The sequence below is a fragment of the Dasypus novemcinctus genome, chromosome 9 (genome assembly GCF_030445035.2).
Source record: "Dasypus novemcinctus isolate mDasNov1 chromosome 9, mDasNov1.1.hap2, whole genome shotgun sequence".
Taxonomy (NCBI): Eukaryota; Metazoa; Chordata; class Mammalia; order Cingulata; family Dasypodidae; genus Dasypus; species Dasypus novemcinctus.
Window position 1 is genome coordinate 33,800,888 of NC_080681.1, and position 26,239 is coordinate 33,827,126.

Below are 26,239 nucleotides of genomic sequence, written 5' to 3' on the forward strand. Positions count from 1 at the left end.
TTTATGCACCTAACCACAGTGCCCCAAAATACAGGAGGGAAATATTGGCAAAACTGAAGGGAGAAATAGACAAGTCTACAATAATAGTTGGAGATGTCAATACACCACTCTCATCAATAGACCAAAGATTATTAAAGAAACAGAAAACTTGAAAAACATGATGAATGAACTTAGATCTAACAGACATATACAGAACATTGTACCCCAAAACACCAGGATATACATTCTTCGCAAGTTCACATCGTTCCTTTTCCAGGATAGATTACATGTTAAGTCACAAAACAAGTGTCAAATTTAAAAAGACTGAAATTATATAAAGCATCTTCCCTAACCGCAGTAGAAGGAATAACAGGCAGAAAAATGGAAAATCCACAGATATATGAAAGGTAGGTAACATACTCTTAAACAATCAAAGTGCCAAAGAAGAAATTACAAGGGAAATCAGTAAATATCTTGAGAGGAAAGAAAATGAGAACACATCAAAACTTATGAGATACAGCAAAGGCAGTAAAATCAGAAATGTGAGGAGGGACATTACTACTGACCCAAAAGAAACAAAAAGGCTCATAAGATACTAGGAACAACTGTATACCAACAAACAGGACAACCAAGATGACATGAAAAATTCCTAGAAACACATGCACAAACCTACACTGACTATAGAAGAAACAGAAGATTTCAACAGAATAATTACAAGTAAACAGATCAAATCAGTCATCAAAAACTTCCAAAAAAGAAAAGCCCAGGATCAGACGACTTTACAGGTGAATTCTACCAAACACTCCAAGAATTATAACCAATTCTGTTCAAACTCCTCCAAAAAATTGAAAAGGAGGAAACACTACCTAACTCATTCTATGAGGTCAACATCACTGTAATTCCAAAGCCAAATAAAGATACTGCAAAAAAAAGAAAATTACCAAACAATCTCTCTTATGAAAATAGATACAAAAATCCTCAACAAAATACTTGCAAATAGAATCCAAGACTACTTTAAAAGTTATAAACCACAATCAAGCAAGATTTATCCCAGGTATGTATCCCTACTTCAACATAAGAAAATTAATTATTGCAATACAAAACATTAACAGAATGAAGGGAAAATGACACATGGTCAACTCATTTGACAAAATCCAGCATCCTTTCATGAGAAAGGAACAGAAGGAAACTTCCTCAACATGATAGAGCAAATATGAAAAACCCACTACTAACATTTTTTTCAACGGTGAGACTTAAAACTTTCCCTCTAAGATCTGGAATAAGACAATGGTGCCTACTGCCACCACTCTTATTCAACATAATATTGGAAGTTCTATCCAGAGGTAATGCAAGGGAAAAAAATAAAAGGCATCCAAATTGGAGAGGAACATGTAAAACTTTCACTACTTGCATATGACAAGAACCTATATATAGAAAATCCAAAAAGTCTACAACAGAGCTACTAGAACTAATGAATGAATTCAGAAAAGTGCTGGGGACAAGATAAACATTCAAAAATCAGTAGTGCTTCTATAGACTAATAATAAGCAACCTGTGGAGGAAACCAAGGGGAAAAAACTTTCCTCATCTCTTGGTGTTCATGGTATGGCTGTATTCGACGAGCTGGTACCCACACAGGACGTTCTCTGTTTCCTGGGGGAAATACAAGCAAACCCTCCAGGACTTCGAAGGCTTTCCAAACCACACGGGGCTCTGTGCTGTCACACCAAATTTAATTTGGTTCGAGGCATTCCTTTTTCCCTTTGAGTTCCTGTTTGGGCCACCAGTTGCTGCGAGCCTTCTTCCCTGTGGGCCCCACATTGGGTGCCAGTTGCTGAGATCAGCTCAGTGATAGGTTGGCTCGAAGGGAAGGCAACGCAGAACTTTACAAAACAAAGGACAGAGAGGGACACAAGAGAGGAGCTAAAGATGGAACCAGGCAACTCACAGCTTCTGGAACTAAGAGCCTCAACCCTGGTTTCCACCTTGTATTTATTGGAAACTACCAAGCAGCTGGTTGCTATTTGAACTGCAACATCATCTACAATAATAGGGAACAACTGCAACATCTAACAACTGCAACATCTACAATAGAACAGGTGTAACATTTACAATAAGGAACAGGTAAGCCAGTTTCCCACAACACCCAACAGCCAAAATCATCTTTAAAAAGAGAACTGATGCTAGAAGACCCATACTTACTTAATTTAAAGCAGGGGTTCTTAACTGTTTTCATTCCGTGGACCCCTCTGCCAGTCATGTGAAAACCATGAACTCCTTCTCAGAATGTAGCGGGAGATAGTTTTATGACACACCAACACGTCCCCACAAGAATAACGTTTTTTTTGAATTTTCAGTTGAATCTCATGGACCCCTGAAATCTTTCTACTGAAGAACCCGTTTTGAAGCTTATTACAAAACTACAGTGGAAAAAAATAACATGGTACTGGCACAAGATAGATCTATATACCAAAGGAATCGAACTGGAAGTTCAGAAATAGGAAACAATAGTCTCTTCAACAAATGGTGCTGGGAGAATTGGACAACCAAACACAAAAGAACAAAGGAGGACCCCTAATTCACACCATACACAAAAAATCTCAAAATGGGTAAAAGACTTAAATGTAAGAACCAGGGCGACAAAAATCCTAGAAGAAAATATGGGGAAGCACCTTCAGGATCTTACGTTAGGCAGTGATTTCTCACCCAAAGCATGAGAAACAAAATAAAAAATAGATAAATGGGACCTCATCAAAACCAAAACCTTTATGTGCATCAAAGGACTTTATCATGAAAGTGAAAATACATCTTACAAAATGAGAGAAAACATTTTGGAAACCATATCTGATAAAGGTTAAAGATCTAGAATATATAAAGAAATCCTAAAACTCAACAACAACAAAAAAAACCAATTAAAAAATGGGAAAAAGATTTCAACAGACATTTCTCCAAAGAGGATAAAACAAATGGCTAAAACGCACATAAAAAGATGCTAACAGCATTAGCTGCTAGGGAAATGCAACTTAAAACCACAATGAGATAACATTTCATACTCACTAGAATGGCTACTGTTAAAAAACAGAAAATTACAAGTGTAAGACAGTATGTGGAGAAAAAGGAATACTCATTCATTGCTGGTGGGAATGTAAAATGGTGCAGCTGCTGTGCAGGAGTTTGGCAGTTCTTCAGAAAGCTAACTATAGAATTGCCAAATGACCTGGCAATCCCTCTGCTACGTAACATACCCAAAAGAGTTGAAAGCAGGGACTCAAACAGATATCTGCACACTGATGTTCACAATGACATTATTCACAATTGCCAAAAGGTGGAAGCAATCCAATGTCCATCAACCGATGAATGTATAAACAAATGTGGTGTATATACACCAAATGGAATATCATTCAGAATTTAAAAGGAATGAACTTCTGGTTCATGCAACAACATAGGTGAACCCTGAAGACATTATGTTGAGTGAAATAAGCTAGACACGAACAGACAAATATCTTATGAATCTCATTGATATGAAATTAGAGTAGTCTATAATATAAATTTAAACTTTAAAGTCAGATTCCTACTGTTAACAGTAAACTAATAAAATAACTAATGATAAAATAATTAACTTTTTGGATGAATTGATTCTTCTACCCCCAGAACGTCATTTTATGATGTACAAACTAGCTTTAGCCTTAAGCAAATACTGATTTTAATATTGTGATTTGGTATTCACCCAAAATGTATATTTGGTACATTTCTACTATTAATGTATTTAGAGGTCTAACCCTATGCTTCTTGGTAGAGAGAATCTAGTCTTAGCTTGGCTGAACAGAAATATTATTTTAGAAAATTCCCAACCATTCCACGAAATGAATTCTTTAATTATCCCTTTCTTTGTACTTCTGTAGTAGTTCAAGTTTATTCCACACAATTCAGTATTAAATTATGTATAGTCTTGTATATTTCACTGTGCTCACTTTATCTTCTTACAGAGAAGTTCTTCCTTCAGGGTGGGCATCAAGCTTCTTTTGTATTGCCCAATATAATACACAGTGCTGGTCATCTAATAAATCCAAGATGTTAACTGGCTAACTACCTCTATCACATCAGTGATAATTTTTCTATCACATCTGTGATATTCTTTCTTATTTAATTGTAGATTATTCCATAAATAAATTATTTAAAACAAGTTACATTAAGTTTCAGAAAATAAGGTAACATTTAATAGACAGTAAAAGCAATGTAGCTTAGTGGAAGGGAAAATGCTACACTGTATTTATAGTTAATACACTGAAGGTAAGTCACTTAGTTCTTCACACATTAATTTACCTATGGATTAAATTACATAAAATCAAAATAACCTAGAAGGAACTTTTTGTATTTAACACTAACCTGAAAGTTTGGATAAGGTTTTTAAAGTGTGTGTAAGTATCTCCTAATGTAATCTGAAGAGGGCCCAAAAGTCCAGGCAATCTGAAAAAAAAAACACAAAAAAACATATTTCTTTAAAAATACAATTTAATTATGTAGATACATTTTTTGAGTCATATCCAAGTCTGGATTTGCCAGAGGTAATAATGGCACTTAGATGGAGGCAGTCATGACTTTAAACAAACGTTTCAACCTGGGTTATTACTGGTAAGAAGTCATAAGAAACAGTTTATAGTATTTCATACTCTCCTTTGTAGCCTATGTTAACAGTGTTATAAGTACTGGAATTTAAAAAAAACAACACTTTTTGGCTGCTATCTATATTCTTGTCCCAAGTTTGTCTTGTTTACTTCCAAATATTCAAACAAGAGGGAAAGAACACAAGGTCAGAGGAACTGCACCCAAATGGTCCAATCTGGGGGTGTGATGTATTTTTTCTTATTGAACTGTTGTAGTGCTACTGAAAATCGGTTCATTTTTAGAGAGCAATTTGACAATACATATTAATATTTTAAATGTGGATACTTTTGGACCCAATGGCTTACTACGAAAAAAAATTTATGCTAAGGAAATAATCAGATAAACATAAAAAAGATGCTTGCTGCAGAAGTATCATTAGTAATGAAAAATTAGAAACAAATGTCCATCAGCAGATGACAGGTTAAATAAATTAGGGTATACTCATATAATGGAATATAACTTTAAAATGATAACGTAAATCTATATTTTAATGTGGAAAATTACTCATGACAAATATTCGATGAAAAATGTATAAGTAGTAGTTTCCCATTTTTATAAAAACATATATAATATTACTGTACATGATATATGCCATGTATCAAACATATTTCATTTCTTCTAGCTGTACCTTATAACAGAGGGAACCAAAAGGAATGAAATACACTTACCATATATATCACATATTTGTCAGGGATACACATCAAAATATTAATAGTAATTATTGCTGAGCTGTGGGATTATAGTTGATTTTTATTTCCTTCTTATACCATTTGTACTGCCTAAATCTTCTGCAATAAGCATATTTTACTTTTAAAAAATAACATTTTATCATGAAAGTTTTAAACATTCTCCAAAGTAGAGTGAATAGTAATTTCAACCTAGTATTTTGCCAGATTCACTTCATTTTATTTTCTTTCCTTTTTTTTTTCCCTTTTGCAATAATAATTTAAAGAAAGTCCCTGAAATCATGATCCCTTTCTATATGCATCTCTAAATACAAGGGTATTTTCTTACATAACCACAATAAGATGATCATACCTAACCAAATAAACAATAAATCCTTAATAAAATCTAATTCCCAGTCCATTTTTAATTTTCTCCAATTTGCTAAAAAATGTCTTTTTACAATTGGCTTGTTCAAATTAGAAACCAAATAAGGTGTTACTTTTATAAACAGATATAACTTATAAGGAAAAAAATGGTTGCTTTCATTTAAAAAAAAAAAGTCTATGCCACTATACTGTTTTCAATGTTCTCCGTGCGTCCTTTTTTAAGTCATTCCATCTCTTCTCAAATCAGTTTTTATGCCAATATCAATAATTTGGTCTTCTAGCAGTATCCTTTTCGGTATTCTCTGTGATAACCAAAACGCAGAAGGAAGAGAATTTCTTCAATGACATGGCTATGTGGTCTTAAATTTAAAACTGGGTACTGTCATTAGCTAAAAAGCCTAGAAAACTATTTCTACATAAATCCTTTATCTACTGATTACATGTAGAGACATTCCATTCCAATTTCAAAACCCATATAACTAAAGAGTTGACATCTTTTTGTCCTATGACAGACAAATGATGACTTATACTGTTTTTGCTAAACCAATGCCAATCTATTATAAACGAAAAGCCTAGCTTACAGCGTGCATTCAAAAAGCGTTAAAAATATATTTAAAATATAAAAATTAGAATAAGATAGTTCTTCCTCTTGATTCACCTTTTATATAGGACCAAATCAAGATATAGCCAATCAAAATCAACTTCAAGTTTTGCTTCAAAATAAACATTTTAAAGTAAAACCATCACAACTTCCATTATATCACAGGTAATGTTTAATACCTGGGTTACTCAAAATATTGTGGCTTCAGAACATAGGAGTTTTGAAAATTTTCAAACTGTTATGAAATTAAGATTTTCCATATGTACAACACCTTAAACAGTAACTGAAAACACTGCTCCATCTTTTCTGCCAAAAAGAAAGAAAATGCAAGTTCAAAGTTCAAAACAGCCCTCACACCTCTGGAAAAAAGATTTTCAAGCATCTTTTGAAAGAGAAACCAAGATGGCAATTTAAAAATGTCATTTATGACTGGGCTGATCAGAAGAACAATAATTTCTGCCATGGGAAGTTAAAGCTAAAATGCAAAGTTGAGTTTAGCAAAACCTCAAGTTGATGGGTGTGAAATGGTTCTATGAATATGTACGCAGACTGAGTTCACAGGCTGTTAAAACTTTATAAAGTCATATTCAAATGTGAAACTGACGTGACACATTTACCACAAATCAGTATTTAAATGGTTCTAACTTTGATATTTTCCCCTGACTTTACTGGAAATGAGTAGTTTGCCTCTTTACTCCCATAATCTCAACCTTCCTCTTTATTATATGCCTTAATATCTTCTGCACAAAACATCCTTTCAACACTGCTCTGACAGGATATCTTAAAAATCTAATTTATCATGTGAAGAAATTCATGTGAAATTTCCACATTAATTTTCAAAATATTCAAATTCAAGAATAATACCTACGAAGTTATGAATTCACAAATCTCAAGTTAATTTAAAAATAATACAAAACTATAATGGCACTTACATACTTACACTTTACTCAATTTTTGAAGGACGATGCGTCTTCTAATCTGGTTCTGGGAACTTGAATCTATCAGCGGAAATGTGGGATCACACTGTATCACATTTTTAAACAAATCAAAATAGAAACATAATATTACATTCTTGCTCTGATAAGAACACTCAACATTAAAACAAAAGTCTATTAAAGGATTATAGGATTAAAACTTTATGTTATGTGGAGTTCCATTTCTAGAAAAGGCAGACTAGATAATTCAGACCAATCTTCCCACTAAGAACTGAAAAAACTGGGGGGAAAAACGCTATTTGTTTGAAAATATCAGAATTGTTTCTTCTGGAATTCATCACTGCCCTCTCTGGAACAAGGCAATGAAGAATTATGGGCTTAGATTTTGAAGAATTGGAAACTATATAAAAGGATGAAATTAAAATTCTAGAACTGAAAAATACAGTATTTTAAATTAAGAATGCAATGAACAGTCTTAATAGCATAGTAGAAACGACTGTAGAGAGAATAATGAATTGGAATGGAGGTGAGAAGAAAAAATCTAGAATGAAGCACAGTTAACATCCAACATACCCCTAGCACACACAATGAGTGTAGGAGACACAGAAGAGAGAGTGAAAAAACTAACATATTTGTAATTGGAGTATCAGGAGGAGAGGGGAGGGAGAATGGGACAGAGCAATTATCTGAAGAGATAATAACTGAGAACATTCCAAAACTGATCAAAGAAATGATATTGCAGATTCAAAAGAACCACTACAACAGAATAAATGCAAAGAAAATCATACCTAAGCAAAGCACAGTAAAACTGATGAAAACCAAAGGTGAAGAAAAAAATCTTAAAAGTAGCTAGAAGAGGAAAACAATACTTTTAAAGAAGCAACAATAAGAATGACAGTGGATATTTCATAGAGACAAATGGCAGCCAAAAGACAAGGGAATATTTTCAATGGGCTGAAAGAAAATAATTGCTAATCTACAATTTGATACTAGGAAATTATCCTTCAAAAGTGAAAGTAAAATAAAGAATTTTCTGACAAACAAAAACAGAAGATTCAAAAACAGCAGACTGGCACTAAAGAAAATACTAAAGGATATTCTTCAAGCAGAAAGCAAATGATCCCCGACAGAAAAACAGAGAATGGACTAGAAGAAGGAATAAAAACAATGAAAGAGTTATTATTTAGATTAATCCAAATCAATACTTACTATAAATAAGCCTGAAGGATTTCAAATATAGAAAGGATAAAAAATACACAAGAGCACATAAGAGGTGGTAAATGAAGCTAAAGTATTTTAAAGTAATGATTGTCTAGGATGCAAAAGTACTAACATAGTTTTTAATAACACATGGATTTAGGTTTTAATCTTCAGGGTAACCATTTAATTATTAGCAAAATATATAAAACAAACTAATATAAATACTAAATGGAAAAAAAACATATTCAATCTAAAAGAAAGGAGAGAAAAAGGGACACAGAACAGGTAGGACATATAGGAAGAAAACAGTAAAACGATAGTTTTAAACCCAAATATAGCAGTTATGACATTCAATGTAAATGGACTAAATTCTCCAAATGAAGGACAAAGATTGTCAGCCTAGATAAAAAAGATAGTCCTTGCAAACACTAACAAAGAATGCTAGCCAGACTCAATGGGAAGCAGCATTTGGCAATCATATATCTGATAAGGGGTGAATGTACATCACCTTACATAAGGTCATCATATAACTCAACAATAAAAAGACAAAGTATCCAATTAGAGAATGGGCAGGGGACATGAAAAGACAACTCTCCAAAGAAGAAATACAAATGGTGAAGAAATACATGAAAAAATGTTCAGCATCACTGGCGACTGGGGAAATGCAAATCAAAACTACAATGGGATATCATTTCACACCAATTAGACTGGCTGCTATTAAAAAATCAGAAAACTAATAATGTTGGAGAGAACGTGGAGAGATCAGAGCACTTATTCACTGTTGGTGGGAATATGTAATGGTACAGCTGCTGTGGAGGACTGTTTGGCAGTTCCTGGGGAAGCTGAGTGTAGACTTGCCATAGGACCTGGCAATATCATTGCTAGGTATGTACCCAGAAGAACTGAGAGCAGTGACACAAATAGACTTCCTGAACACCAATGTTCATAGCAGCATTGTTCACAACTGTCAAGAGTTGGAGGCAACCCGGGTGTCTATCACCTGATGAATGGATAAATTGTGGAATATGTGCACAATGGAATATTATGCAGTGTTAAGAAAAGAAGTCATGAAACATGACAATATGGATGAACCTGAGGACATTATGTTGCGTAAAGCAAGCCAGACATAGGACAAATACTGTACGATTGCCCTATTATAAACTAAATGTATTATGTGAAATGAATATGGGCAGAATTGTATATATAAGACTGTTTTTCTTTGAAGCTGAGCAATTGTAAGTTAATACTACATAATGATAATATCAGAGAAAAAAATTATACTAAGCAAAGGAGACCAGACACAGAGTATTACATATTATATGGTTCCATTTATATAAAATTTAAATATAATCTATTTCTAAAGATGAAATGAAATTAGTGGTTATGTATGTCTAAGGAAGGAATGCTAAAGGGTGTGGAGTCTTTTTGGAGTAATGAAATTTTTCTAAAATTTTTGAGATGATAAATGTACAGCATCATGAATATACTAAAAGCCATTGATTATACACTTTAGATAGAATAGCCAAAAACAGCAGTTATGTACAGTGGGGGAGACAGAGAGAGATTGAGAGGTGAGGAATTTTCTTGTTTGTCTTTTTTTTGTTTATTATTATTATTGAAATAACAAAAATGCTCTAATAGTGATTGAAGTGATGAATGCACAACTGTGTGATTATACCATATATGTGATTGTATACTTTGGATGAATTGTATGCTTCATTAATTGGATCAATAAAATTGATGTTTTAAAAAAAAGAATGCTAGTGTCACAAAGTAGACTGTAAGGCAAAAAAATATATATATATATATATATCACTGGAAATAAGGTTGCTTTAAAATGATAAGAGGTTGAGTTTACCAGGAAGACATAATAATTCAAAATTTTTACTGAATAACATGGCACTGAAATATTAGAAGCAAAATTCACAGAACTAAACAGAGAAATAATGTAACCTCTAATTATGGTGAGAGATTTTTACCTCACCTCTCTCAGTAACTGATAGAAAAATCAGACAAGAAAAAAAATCAATAGTGCTTCTCAAATTGTAAAGTGCACACATATCCCTGGGGATCTTGTTAAAATGCAGATTCTAATTCAGTAGCTCTGGGGTGGGGCCGAAAAGTCTGCACATACAACAAGTTCCCAAGTGATGCTGATGCTGCTGGTTCCATGGACACACTATGTAGAGTAAGACATTGTATTATTCTCTATATTTCTGTCTGGTTTTGAAAATTTGTAGAACAAAAGATAAATTACAGGCTGTGCCTTATCTTCATTCTGATCCACCATTCACCTTTATCTACCTTACTTTGTACCAAGAAATTCATCTCTATGGGTTCCCTTTCTCTGTGATTGCTACCTGGGTTTTGCCAATGGAGAGCAAGAAATTGGATGGAAGGAGAGTCAGGTGGGGATAATTAATCCCCTACCTTTCTCCCTGTATCCCTCCCTCAACACTAAGACTACAGCTTCTGCAAAGGAGTCCACTGCATATAGCACTTTCTTGGTCCAAGACTGAGTGGTCTGCTCCTGTCTTTTTCTTCAATTGTAGGAGTGGTTACGACTCCCACACTATTTCTAGTATGCCACACTATTCCTGTGGATTCCTTCACTCTGACCACACTTTCATACTTTCGTAAATAGTTCCTTTATTAAGTTTTCCTCAAATTACTCAACTTCTACCATATGCTTGCTGTCAGGACACCAACACACAGGCCAACATCAATCATTCTGAAAATACATGCAAAAATTCCAAGCCAATATTAGCAAACCAATTCCTGTATTATATAAAAAGATATTATATTTCAATTGAGCTGGGTTTATTACAAAAATGGAAAATTGGTTTACTATTTTTAAAAATCAACAGAATTTACTATAATGACAAAACAAAAATATATGATCCTTTCAAAGACATAGAAATATTTTTAAAAATTAAATATCCATTCATAATAATAACTATTAGTGAATTAGAAATAAAAGAAAATTTCTATAATTAGATAAAGGGAATCTATAAAAAGATTTACAACAAATATCACACTTAGTGGTAAAATATTTAAAGTTTTCCTTCTGAGATAGGCAATGAAAAAAGGAAACCCAGTTATCATTTTATTCGACGTTGTGTTAGAGGTCTAAACCAGCAGAATAAGGTGAGGAAAAGAAACAATAGGGAAACGGACTTTGGCCCAGTGGTTAGGGCGTCCGTCTACCAAATGGGAGGTCCCCGGTTCAAACCCGGGGCCCGTGTGCAGCTGGCCCATGCGCAGTGCTGATGCCCACAAGGAGTGCCGCCCCAGGCAGGGGTGTCCCCCGCGTAGGGGAGCCCCACGCGCAAGGAGTGCACCCGTGAAGGAGAGCCACCCAGCGCGACAGAAAGTGCACCCTGCCCAGGAATGGCGCTGCCCACACTTCCCATGCCGCTGACGACAACGGAAGCGGACAAAGAAACAAGATGCAGCAAATAGACACAGAGAACAGACAACCGGGGGAGGGGGTGGGAAGTTAAATAAATAAATAAATCTTTAAAAAAAAAAAAAAAAAAGAAACAATAGGAATAAGGATTGAAATGGAAAAATTAAAACTGTCATTCATATAAGATATTCATATATGTAGAATATCCAAAAGAATTCACAGATAAATTAAAAGTAATAATTTAAGTAAATTTAGCTAGGTTACTGAATACAAGATCATACATAAAAATCAAGTTATACTACCTAGAAACACACTTAGATAATTAAAAAATTTAAATATCATTCACAATAGTATTTAAAAAGTCAAATACCTATGAATAAATGCAATGAAGCATATTCAGTACCACTACACAGAAAACTATGAGATGCTACTGAGAGATACAAAAGCAGACCTAAATAAATGGAAGGATATACATATTCACAGACTGAAGAGTATAATGTAAACATCAATCCTCCCCAAACTGATTATGTTGGTTCAAAAGTAATTGCGGTTTTGCATTGTTGAAATTTGCTGTTTGATATCGGAATACATTCTTAATAAATGTGGTTATGTTATATATCATTTTAATGTGCATTTCTTGCTTTTTTTTTGCTAGTGACTTAGTACTGGATGTTTATTTTATATTTAGACTATGGAAATGATATTAGACAAAAAGCAAATTTGAGCAATTTTCTTATTTGAGTTCAAAATGGGTCGTAAAGCAGTGGAGACAACTTGCAACATTAACAACGCATTTGGTCCAGGAACTGCTAACAAACGTCCAGTACAGTGGTGGTTCAAGAAGTTTCACAAAGGAGGCAAGAGCCTTGTAGATGAGGAGCATAGAGGCCGGCTACTGGAAGCTGACAATGACCAATTGAGAGCAATCATCGAAGCGGATCCTCTTATAACTACACGAGAAGTTGCCAAAGAACTCAGTGTTGACCATTCTGTGGTCATTTGGCATTTGAAGCAAACTAGAAAGGTGAAAAAGCTCGATAAGTGGGTGTCTCATGAGCTGACTGAAAATTTAAAAATCGTTGTTTTGAAATGTCATCTTTTCTTATTCTCGCAACGATGAACCATTTCTCTATTGGACTGTGAATTGCAATGAAAAGTGGATTTTATAAATCAACCAGCAACGACCAGCTCAGTGGATGGACCAAAAAGAAGCTCCAAAGCACTTCCTAAAGCCAAACCTGCATCAAAAAAAGGTCATGGTCAATGTTTGGTTGTCTGTTGCCTGTTTGATCCACTACAGCTTTCAGAATTCCGATTAAACCATTACATTTGAGAAGGAAGCTCAGCAAATTGATGAGATGCACTGAAAACTGCAATGCCTGTAGCCACCAATGATCAACAGAAAGGACCTAATTCTACTCCACAACAACACCTGACCTCATTTCGCACAACCAACACCCCAAAGTTGAATGAATTGGGCTACAGAGTTTTGCTTCATCTGCCATATTCACTTGATCTTTTGCCAAACACTACCACTTCTTCAAGCATTTGTACAACTTTTTGCAAGGGAAATGCTTCCACAACCAGGAGGATGCAGAAAATGCTTTCCAAGTGTTTGTTGTATCCTGAAGCACGGATTTTCACTATACAGGAATAAACAAAAGTTTGTTTCTCGTTGGCAAAAATGTATTGATTATAATGGTTCCTATTTTGATTAATAAAGACATGTTTAAACCTAGTTATAATGATTTAAAATTCACAGTCTAAACCATAGTTCCTTTTGCACCAACCTAATACATACAAATTAAATGTAATCCCAATCAAAATCCTAGCGGGTTTTTCTGATTTTTGTTTTTTTCTTTTGTTTTTGATAAACTGATTTAAAATTTGAAAGAAAAAAAAATGATGAACTGGCCAAGATGATCTTAAAGAATAAGATGGGGAGATGTATTCCATCAGATATCAAAACTTATTATGAAGTTACAGTAATTAGCATAATATTGGCTCAGAGATAAATAAACCAATTAACCCACACATTCATAAACACCTGATTTATGAGAAGGGTCATACTAAAGAGTAATGGAGAAAAGGATAATCTTTTTTTTCAAAACATGGTGCTGGATAAATGGGATAACTATCTGGGAAAACAATGAAACTTGACCCATAATTGACAAAATTCAATCCAAGGTAAATTAGAGTTCTAAATGTGAAAGGCAAGACAACAAATGAGATAGCCTGGACTAAGCAGAGATTTTTTTAAACAAGACACTAACCATACAGGAAATTATTTTTAAATTGGACTTTAGACAGCATTAAAGAGAGTGAAAGCACAAGTCTCAGAGTGGAAGATGATATTAATACATATAACCCAAAAAGGCATTGAATCCTAAACACATAATGAATTCCCACAAACGAATAAGGAAAAAACCCAGATGATCCAACAGATAAATGGAAAAAAGACTTGAATAAGCACTTCACAAAAGAAATTATCCAAGTGGTCAGTAAGAATATGCAGTGCTCAAACTCATCAGTCATCACAGAAACGAATTATAACCATAAAGCATTACCATCAGAATGTCTAAAACTAACTGACAAAATCAAATATTGGCAAGGATGTGGAGAAATGGAAACTCTTGTCCTATGGTTAGTGAAACTGTAAACTGGTACAACCATTTTGGAAAACTATTTGGCATTATCTAGTAAAGTTGCACATATACACACACAATTCCAGTCCTAGATACATACCCAACAGAAATGCATGTGTATGAGCAGAGAGAGACACATACAAGAGAGTTCCTAAGTGTTTTATACATAAAAGCCCTTAACTAGAAATAACCTAAATATCCATTAACACAAATAAATTGTGGTGTATTCATAAAATGGAATACAATGTAGTAATGAAAGAATGAATTACAGCTATATGCAATAACATATATAACTTTCACAAACATATTACATGAAAAAAATTGAACACCCAAATAATACATACTATATTAGTCATACAGTTCAAAAAACAAGGCAAAACTAATCTATGGTATTATAATGGTAGCTAATTTTGGGAAGAAGTAATGATTAGGAGGGGACATGGGTGGGCCTTCTGGTTTACTCATAATGATCCCTTGGCCTGGATAGTGATTATCTGGGTGTGTTCATTTGTGATAATTTAATGAACTGTACACCTACTATTTGTATTAAACATCAGTGAAAAAGTTTAAAAATGTTATGCAAAAGAGGAAAAGTGATGAAAATTTCAAGGGCTAATATTTCCTTTTTCAGGTTCATAAGCATGGAAATGACAAAACAAGTGATGTACTAATGTAGGTTTATGGAGGCGAGTGACAGAGATCAATGTTTCTCACAGCTTAATATAAAAGTTATGGACACTCTCTGATAATACAGATGAAGTGAACATTTTAAGTATGTTCCTGGGCTAGGTAATATTCTATAGAAATACAAGGTATTTCACATTTCACTGTATTTCCACTTCTTTTCATTTTCCATATATCCAAAGATATTCTTACATTTAAAGGCACATTTACTCAGAAGTCCTCAGAAACAAAGTTTTGTGGTAAAAACAAGATTATCGCCCACTTCTCTTTATAACAAATAACTTCAGTTCCCAGACAGTATACCACATCAAACAAGAATGGGTTCTAGAAACATTAAGGCATCCTTCCTAAATCTCAGCTGTATAAACACAGTCTCTGAACATAACTACTATTTACTGAGTACCAATTACATGTTACACACTAAAATACATACTTTAAAACACCTAACAATTGTGCAAGGGAAGCCATTAATAGCCCCATTTACAGAGGAGTAAACAAACCCAAGGGACTTATGTTTCCCAAATATTATCCAGACAAATATTTTACTACTCAACTATTAGGTCTATCCCACTATATAGTCCCATTGGAAATAACACACAACCCATGCAGATATTTAAAAGAATACATACCAACAGAGAAAAGGCAAGCCTCTTCAGAGAATCTCCTTACTACACAAAGAACTAAGTTTAAAAGAAAACTTTGCTCTACCTTTCTAGGGTACTTCTTCATTAAAGAAAAAAGTTACACATTTATGAAAAACTACTGGGGCAAATTTCAACTTACTTGGAAATAGTGCCAAAACTAGAGATGGCATTTTAAATCATAAATAAATAAATGAAAGAATTTAACAATTATCTCTTCATATTCTTCCTGCAATGGTGAGTTTTCCACATTAGCAGGCTGGAACACTCATCAACACTAAGACATACCTGTTCTGAGTCTTGTGATTTGGTATACTCTTCATCCAAAACATATCGTCCTCTATAAAACTCCCTGATCCTTAGATTTAATGTTTCAGTTTCTTTTTTCAGGTTCTCATAACTTGGCAATGGTTTAACAGCTGTGTCTGTACTTCTGAAAGGCAAAGAGTCATCCAAACTGTTCTGAGATTCCCTCAAGGCTGGGGAATGACTATCTGGGTCACAGTTTAAGTCATCTTCATCAAGTTCTTCTGCTTCAACCAGAGTAGTTGAAGGGAGTCTGAGACACACAGAAGCATAATTCTGGCCATATAAAAATCTCAAAGTTTCTTCTGTCTTCCACTCAAGCAAAGTCGCCTTCAGGACTTTAAGTAAGTTTGTCTTTGCAACTTCAGTACATACCTGCACTGAACTAGAGGGTGACTGAGAAACTTGGTGTGATTTGGAAAATTTCCTTTTAAAATGTTCTGCACTTTTCTTACTTATGCCTACTAGAGTTATTTTTGAACTATCATATTTATTTTCAGAATTTTCTGAAGCTTTTAATTTTTCTTCTAAAGGACTACCTGAAGAAATTTGAGTGTTTACACTCTGTAAAGGAAGTGCATAAGCAGCAGCTTTCTCCTGACTATCTAATCTGCAACTGCTTAACTGCTCAGTGATTTCTACTACAGTCTGTTCTTTGTCTTTGTATCTAGAGCTAGTTTTTTTACCAGTTTTCTTTTTCATTATGTTTTTTTTGTGCAGCTGTGGCCTTATATCCGTTGTATTTGGTCTGTTTCCTGGTAGAATGGAGGAAACAAAATCTTGCTCATTTTCACTGCTACTATCACTGTGAGTGCTAGAAGAACTAGATTCATGTTCCTCTCCATAATGGCCAGGATTGTCAATATCTGATGTTTTAATGGCCTTACTACACAGCTGTACTTCTTCTCCAGATTGGCCACTGTAGATGGAAGACAAACAAAATAACTATAACAGGAAAGCAAAGTGTCCCACAGTATTTATACTTTGTAATTTTCAAGGTAGAAACTTTTATTCCCTAGGCAAAGCCTTGTTTATAGGCTTTGAAATGTAGATTTCAAAAGGCTATATAATTTCTCTATAACTAATTTGATAGTTTCCTTTCATCTTCTTTGTTGTCTTTTTTCAATTATTTTAAAATTGCAGGAGTTCAGCAAAAAAGAAAACTTGATAATTCCATCCTGCTAAATTATTCTGATTTTTGCCTATCCCTTTTTTGTGACTTTTATTATTTCCTTTGTAAACTTCATTACTGGTTTCCTCCAAAAATATATGAACTCTTTTTTAGGTTTAGAAAGATAAAAAGAAATGGGCAAACATTTTCGAATTTTGGTTGACAGTCACACAGAAGATTCCACAGGTAGAATAAAAATCACACGAAAATCATAAGGGAAAATAAACTTAGTAGATCTAAATTTATCAATGAAATATTTAAATTTGAAAACTCAGATTTGTAAACAGAATGCTAACATTAAAAGACAATGGTTTCCCTTTGACCATATTCCTTTAATTTTTTTATTAAGCTTGAAAAAGATTAAAAATTATGAAAGAGTGAAAGCACAGAATAGTTTTGCCAATACATATTTGACACAAACAAGGGTAGGTGAGCAGCTGTCCTTAAGCAAACTCAAATATCAGATAAAAGATTGGGATGAGAAAGATTCTGCATCAAAAAGCATGCTGAGGGTAAAATGTAAAAGAAAAGAAGAAAATAAGAGTGGAAAACAAGATTGTGGATGGGAATGGAGAAAAGGTGACAAGTTAGTTCAGTATTAGATTTTCTTTTTTGTTAGACTCTAGCCTATGTAGCCTAATATAGTCTATTAGATCAAAAGAAAAGTATAATCTTATAAAAATTAAAACATTTCAACTTATATATTTCATACATTCTACCGGAGGTAGAATTTTAAAGCAGTTATATTTTTCTATATTATTTCTAAACAATAAGGATATATATTAATAAATAAATCTCTCTCAAGCATACTCAATTCCATATAACAAGGATGGTAATTAGTAACTAGGAACATTTATTCTGATAATTAAAGGATATCAAAGATAGCCTCAGGAGGGCAAGCAAAACTGTGAGCAGAGTTTGAATCGCAACTCAGAATTTCTATTAATGCTTTAGACACTCTTTCAAATAATTAAATAACTGATACGTCTGATACATTAATATCTTGAAAGCCTACAAACTAAGACTATAAAAACCTTTCAACAAATGTTATTGGCACAATCTAGTTGACAAAGAACCACAGTATCTCAGATGAAGTTGTATCTGTTTCATATTTAAACAGGTTCAATTTGACTTCCTCAGTAGGAACAGCTGTAAAATAAATCATACAGCTCAAACACATCACCTTACCATCACAAAAGAAAAAGCTAAACAGGTCAAATATTTCTTTGTGTGGGCTAGAATGGGACAATTACATAATGCATCAATACAGGAAGTTCAAGTGCTCATATCACCTGGTTTACTCCTAATGTTTCTACTAACAAGAATATATAGAAGGTAAGTGATACTGATTCACCCATACCTTTGTCCTTCCTTTAGCAGCTGAAAGTCAGGATGCCTGTGAGAAAGACACAGAAATAGAAAATTGTAAAGAAGACAAAGCAACTGACATGTCAAACACTTTCAAGTGTTTATTACACTATATGGGATAGAAAATATAATTTAAAAGAATACAAAATACAAAACAAAAAATGTAAAAAAATAAAGAATAGTTCATACAGATTTTTTCTGTAAGGAAAAAAAATTAAAGGACAAAATATTGTGAAACTCGCCAACAAGAAGCTGGGTTAGTCTCTTCTCTTATCCAAAATGTACTCGTATTTTAGGACTAAGTTAAAATTATACCAGCCCAATAAAGTTTTCCCTAACTAACCTGAACTAAAGTAATCACTCCCTTCTCTAATTTCATTGTCATCACTGTCTAAAAATTAATGTGTATGTAATCCTCTTTGGCCTACTACTAAAACTATTATCTAAATGTTTTACTTTATTTTTGTTATTAATAAATATGGTTTCTCAACTAGACTATAAGCTCCTTGAGAGATGTTTTATATAATTCTCCTGCATTTCCCTTACATGGTCAATAGGATTTTTTGCCTTCATTTCTGAGAAAGCAGCTGTATTGTAGTATGGATCTGAACATGTAGCTCAAGTAACTTTAGGAAAAACTGTGCTATGCAATATTCTGCTGGCCCTATAAGTATGTAAGTATTATATATTATATACAACATAGTTTGAATATAAACACCTTTGAGGCTTATCCTATGGATCTTATTCAAAAAACCTTTTCTTTTCTTTTAGCATGTAATCGTGTTTAAATCTATCCCATTTTTATTTTTTATTTTTTAAAGATTTATTTATTTATTTCCCCCCCTCCCCTGGTTGTCTGTTCTTTGTTTCTTCTGTTGTCGTCAGCGGCACAGGAAGTGTGGGCGGCGCCATTCCTGGGCAGGCTGCTCTTTCTTTTCACACTGGGCAGCTTTCCTCACGGGCGCACTCCTTGCGCGTGGGGTTCCCCTACGTGGGGGACACCCTTGCGTGGCACGGCACTCCTTGCGCGCATCAGCGCTCACATGGCCAGCTCCACACGGATCAAGGAGGCCCGGGGTTTGAACCGCGGACCTCCCATATGGTAGACGGACGCCCTAACCACTGGGCCAAAGTCCGTTTCCCCTATCCCATTTTTAAAAAGCCTGTCTTTCAATTACAGCTTTTCCCCTCTTTCATTGTAAGATGTCTATAAAGAAGTCTGAACTCATCATTTTTAACTCCCTGTCTTCTATTCAGTCATCAAATCAACTCTCTGCCTCATGGAATCTGTGCTCTTTTCTGCCCTGATATGGCTCTTTCTAAGATTAGCAATTATCATCGACCTGCTAAATCTAATGGAAACTTAGTTTATTTTTTAAGCAGAAGAAAAAGAGTCCATAGGAAAGGAGAGCTTAGAGGAGGAAGAACAGGAATAAGTCATAAAAAATGACCCTCAAGAGAGAATGGAAACAGTAACACAGAGGAGGATACATAAGAGGAAGAGATGAGAGAGCATATTAAGAAAATTGAAGGGGATTCTGTCGGATGCCCTCAATCCTATGAGTCAAGCAAATACTATGGTTTGAGAGTTGAGTTCAAGGTTTACGGAGAGCAGACAAGGTCTGAGTGTATTTGGTAGTCAATAAGAAACAAAATAAAAATTGTGAGTAAACAATTTAAACCAGACAGAATGCCGTGGAACAAGGCCACAGCTATTCAAAGTGTGCAGGCTTTGGTGCCAGACAGACCTGGGTTTAAAACCTAAAATTCTATATATGAGCGAAGTACTCCCGGATGAGTCAATAAATCCCTAAACTTCAATTCCACCACCCATAAAATGGTAATATAATACTGCCATGGGGGATGCTATGAGGACTGAATCAAATGAGATCGCTTATCTAAAGTGTTAATGGTTTTATTTGAAAACACTTTCCCAATAAAATGTTCAGCAGCATGGAGAAAAAGGATAAGTGAAGTCTGGAAAGGTGAACATGGCAGAAGGTAACAGGATGAGGTGGAGAACCTGGGACTATTTGAGAGGTCAATACTGTAACTGCTAACTATAGAGCTCCAGAAAATAAATCTAATAAGGGTCTGACAGACAGAATAGAGCTAGGGCCGAGACAGGAGGTCAAAATAAGGTCACAAAGCAGACACAGGAGTGATAGCTGAAGAAGAGATAGAGGTTGTGGTCAGAGACGGGAAGCTCTTATTTTTAGATCTTGGAGGCAGAATAGTTCCATATAAGAATGAGGTCCAAGTCTGGCTGAATTAGGGGGGGGATCAAAATTTAAACATTATTCTGAATACAATTTAAGACAGTTTTATAAGAAATTCCGGCAATCCAACTTGGTATTTTTCTTAGAAAAACAGTAATCAAAGAATATTCAACCTCTAAAGAAGGCAAGGGGAAAATTAGGCTATACTAAGTGCCTACTATATTCTAGGTGGTTTAATACATTATTTCACTTAACCTTCAGGCAATTTATTACTTTTATTATTATAGATGAGGAAAATGAAACTTTGAGAGGTTAATAGACTTCCCAAGATCACAAAGCTCACAGGTAGTAAATCTAGAATCTGAACCCTGGTCTGATTTCAAAGGCCAAGTTTTCCACACTACAACACACTGCCTCTAATTAATGTCAGAAAAAAGACCCAAAAAGGTATGAGAACACCACCATTGCTTAGCCCCTGCCTTAGCAACTCAACAAACTTCATAAAGCACTACTTTCCTCTTCCTTGTTTGTTTTTTCTGACTTTAGAAAGAACTACACTGAACACTGTTTCTAGATAAAAAGATAAACCTTCCCTGATTCCCAATCTATAAAATGGAGACAAAAAATTAGATTTGGGTTTTCTGGAGTATTTAGACAAAGGGTTTAATATAAAACTTCAGTTTGCTTTGCTATGTGCTGTTTTAGAAAGCAAGAGGCATCAAGAAACACTGTCATCAAGATACACTGCTTTCTTGTATATCCTTTCACAGACACAATTCAAAATCTTTTTGTTTTTAAAGGTTACTCCAAATATCCTCCATTCCCTTCTATGCAGTTTGCATTGCTCTGAAGATAATCCTGAAAGGTCAATTTAAAAAACAAAAGCAAGTAATCATTTTAAAGAATATATTCAAATAGGTTCTTAAACATTTCATCTTATTTTCACTAAAGTATATATCAAGATGATTTTTAGCTTAGCAAAGTAAATCTGAAACTATAAATAAGTTATGCCCCCCAAAACTGTATATATGTACAGACATATGTCTATATATAAACCAACAGAAATAGCAGTCTATAATTCCCTTGTGTGGTGGGAATTTTTCAAGTATAATTTGGAACATTTTTAAATGTTTCAGAAAACTTTTATTCTGTATACCAAGCAACAGAGGTGGCTGTTCAGGAAGAGGTTATAGAAGTTGTTCTGCAGAGGTTTTTGGCTTCCGCACCTCTGAGATTATACTATGTTTATTGCTAAGAAGCAGTGTGGGAAAATCCCCTTGGCTGGGCCACATGATGGCGCTTTTCGCTCTGTCAGCATTAACCATTCACCCCAATTTGATCTTCAAAATCATAATTTGAGATTTATCAACATTTGTCCTTCCTTCTTTGATTTAACTCCTGATTTTTTTTAGGTTACGTTTCAAGAAGGCTTCTTCCTTCTTGTAGGTTTGTCAGAGCCTACATTCAATCAAACAAGATTTATAAATGCAACTAAATGACTATCTGAATGAGCACACTGTCTCTGAGAATCAAAACTCTAAGTGGTCTCTTTCTGGCCACCAATTGGGTGAAAAATTTCTAACTAACATGAGAAGCGTCATACTGAATCATTAACCAGGCCATCTAGGTCAATATTTTGTCATTAAGAAGTCATTAGGCAACTGTTTGTGAAAAGTGAAGCTGTCTCCATGGCATTAAAGATACATTCCAGATACTTTTTCATAACTTAACAATAAAAATGAGGGACAAGAAAACCTCCATGAGGCGTTTTCGGGACTTGGAGTTGTCCTGGGTGGTGCTTCAGGAACAATTACCGGACATTGTAGATCCTCCCAGGGCCCACTGGATGGAACGTGGGAGAATATGGGCTATGATGTGGACCATTGACCATGAGGTGCAGCGATGCCCAGAGATATACTTACCAAATGCAATGGATGTGTCATGATGATGGGGGAGAGAGTTGCTGTGGGGGGAGTGGTGGGGTGGGGGCGGTGGGGTTGAATGGGACCTCATATTTTTTGAATGTAATATTTTTAAAAAATGAAAAAATTTAAAAAAAAAGAAAACCTCCATGGACTTTTCAGACTCCACAGTCTCCATTTAAGTGTGGAGCAAGAATTCATGAATTTGTCTTAATCTTTTAAATATCTATCTGTACTAATCAGGTAATGAGCTGGCAAGCTTACTACATGCGGTATAAAGTAATCAAGTTTTAAGGGACCTATTAGGTTTTAGTATTTTAGAAACTGGTAAATACATTTATATTAGCTTTAACAATAATATAAGAAAGACTAGGGAAACGGATATGGCTCAACCAATTGGGTTCCCGTCTACCACGTGAGGGGTCCAAGCATCCATGCCCTGGGCCTCCTGGTGGGGGCGGGCTGGCCTGTATAGCAGGCTGGCCTACGCAGGAATGCGGCCCCACGCAAAAATGTGGCCCTGCGCTGGAGCGCAGTCCTACATGGGAATGCCACCCCACGTGGGGGACTGCCCTGCGTGGGAGTGCCCGCCAACATAGGGAGAGCTGGTGCAGCAGGATGACGCAGCAGGAGACACAAAGGAGGGAAAATAGGAGGCCGTGGCAGAACGGGGAGCTGAGATGGCTCAAGAAAGTGGTCACCTCTCTCCTACTCCGGAGGGTTCTGGGATTGGTTCCCAGAGCCTTCTAATGGGAATGCAGGCAGGCACAGAGGAATGCATGGTGGGTGGATGCAGAGAGCAGACGGTAGGGGAAGGGGAGGGGAGGAGAAAAAGCTTAAAAATATATGACCAAATTGGGTCAAATACAATATTCTTTTTCCAAATGGTATGTAAGATCTTGTTATCTCTCAAGATGTCAACTTCAAATTGCTCAACTCATATCCTAAAGCATCCCTGGTTTTTCTTCATAACTTAAAAACTGAACCAATCTATCAGTCTTCATCATTATAGTCTGAAGAGTTCAAATTATTTAATTATAATTTTATTGTAATTATTTATAATTAACTTTCATTATAAATATTTAAATGAGACAAATTTCCATATAAGATAGTAAATATTTCCCTAGTCTTATGCTGTTAATTTTAGTTTTAATCATTTTTAAAGTAACACATTTCCTTATCCAGAAAATTTTCACTACAGTGGCAATGACTAAAGACACAATTGACTTAGAACTGTAAAACAATAGAATTAAAGGGAACTTAGTGGTTAAATTTCCTACTTTATAAGTGAGGAAATTGAGGCCTAGTGTAGGTAAGAAACTTTCCTATAAAAACAACTACAAATTTGAGCTAGATCCAACAGTACTCTTCAAACTGCAGATCAAGACCCACCAATTTAGTGAGGTACCACTAGCATTTTTAAAAAATAGCAGAGTAGATTAGAGGCATTTCACGTAGTAAGGATACATTTTATTTCATTAGATCTTTGCTTCAGTTTTGTTTATATACATATTGGGTCATAATGTAAAATGTATTTATAACAGTGGTCAAAAAGTTTGAAAGTCATTGCAATAAAATATCTAATTCTTTTAATGGATTTTTAAATTTTTATTTTAAAATATAGCATGATACAAATTATATTTCATGATGACCCAACTTTAAGCTAACAAAACCTTTTGTGCTTTATATACTAATAGCTGCCATGTAAAAGAAACCACTTTTTCCCCTTTAAAGGAAGATGGGTTCTGAATGCTGTAATCCACACCATTTATGAACAGACTTTCTTTAAAATATTGCCTTTCTGTACAGCTTAAATGTGCAACAGTTAAAACAGTATGGAGTTCAAGAACTCTGATCATTAGTACATGTAAAAAAAGTCAAACATTTTTTATGAAAAGCCAGTGACCTCTAGTGGACTCATTAAATAATCCCTACCCCTAATTTAGAAATTAAATTAAAACTAATATATATAGATATAAAAGATACTGCTGCTACAAATTGACAAATATTATATATAAACAAGGGCTATAGTTATACTACACACAATGACACAAATGTATATTTATAGATTACTCTGGCTCCTTCAACTCAAGTGAAATACAATTAATCATGGCTAGTTCAGAATGTATTACCAGCTTAAGCAATTAAGTAATACACTTAATTTTCTGAGCTTGTTCAATAAAGGGGTTGCCCTGAAGTATTTCTAAAGACACTTTCAACTCTTTAATCATGATTTTTTTTTTTCAATTCATCTTGTACACCAAGTACAGGTTAAACTCTGCTCAAAAAATATGTAATGGCTCCCCAGACCCAAAAAACCTTTTACTTCAAATAACCTAATGTTCCCACTTTGTGTTTCCAACGCACACCCCCCCCCCCACCATGAGTTTGTTTTCTCACCTTTGCTTAGAATTTCTCATTGTGAAAAGACCTAAAGTCACTGATTGGTCACCAGTATGAATCTGTTTTATTCATGTCTGTCTTGCCATCCTAATGAAATATAAAGTTCCTTAAACTCACAGTTTGGGTTTTGTGTCTGTGAGTAGCCTATAAGGTACTAAGCACATACTAAATACTTTGTTAATTAAATTGTTTACATCAGGCCATTTTAATCTTTCTTTTTTTAGCAAGGCAGGTAAGAGCTTAAAGATAAGGCAGAATTTCAAGATCCACTAATATAAAATGACAGGGCACCATGTTGGGGGTGGAGGATAGGGAATGGGCATTCCAAACATTGGATGGTGAGATTTTAGGAAAAGATAAGAGGGAAGAATTGTTTTAAAATAAGAAAGTATTAAATATATTGGAAGAAAATAGAGATGGCAATAAAGGTGGTTTTTTTTTTTAAGATTTATTTTATTTTATTTTTCTCCCCTTCCCCGCCCCAGTTGTCTGTTCTCTGTGTCTATCTGCTGTGTGTTTTTCTTTGTCCGCTTCTGTTGTTGTCAGAGGCTCGGGAATCTGTGTTTCTTTTGGTTGTGTCATCTTGTTGTGTCAGCTCTCCGTGTGTGCGGCGCCATTCTTGGGCAGGCTGCACTTTCTTCCGCGCTGGGCGGCTTTCCTTACGGGGCGCACTCCTTGCGCGTGGGGCTCCCCTACGCGGGGGACACCCCTGCGTGGCACGGCACTCCTTGTGCACATCAGCACTGCGTATGGGCCAGCTCCACACGGGTCAAGGAGGCCCGGGGTTTGAACCGCAGCCCTCCCACGTGGTAGACGAATGCTCTAACCACTGGGCCAAGTCTGTTTCCCAAAAGTGGTTTTGTAAATGGTTTTGAAACAGATGAAGCAGCTATGAGGACAGCACAGTAGGCTAAAAGGAAGAAGTGGAGAAGACATCTCTGGAAACAAAGTTAAGGATAACTTAAGGGAACAATGGTCTGAATAGTGGGGATTGGATCAATGTTGCTATCAAAGGCATGAAGAAGTGATGGGCAGCTTT

The 26,239-nt window shown here is 34.9% G+C and overlaps 1 protein-coding gene across 5 annotated transcripts in view; it reads right to left on the minus strand.

The window, feature by feature from the left end:
* The window catches only part of RPAP2 (RNA polymerase II associated protein 2), a 152,832-nt gene that overhangs the window by 100,237 nt on the left and 26,356 nt on the right, over window positions 1-26,239 (minus strand). For 4 of the 5 annotated variants that reach the window (XR_009187140.2, XM_071217257.1, XM_004455576.5 and 1 more), the window contains 4 exons: window positions 18,649-18,684; window positions 16,100-17,036; window positions 7,238-7,320; window positions 4,366-4,446 (listed from right to left, as the gene is read on the minus strand). Coding sequence is in view for 3 of the 5 variants with exons in the window: in XM_071217257.1 (XP_071073358.1) it covers window positions 4,366-4,446; window positions 7,238-7,320; window positions 16,100-17,036; window positions 18,649-18,684 (1,137 nt within the window). In the remaining 2 variants the exon portion in view is untranslated. Of the gene's footprint in view, window positions 1-4,365; window positions 4,447-7,229; window positions 7,321-16,099; window positions 17,037-18,648; window positions 18,685-26,239 lie in introns of all 5 variants that reach the window. The other variant, XR_009187141.2, reaches the window with a different exon arrangement.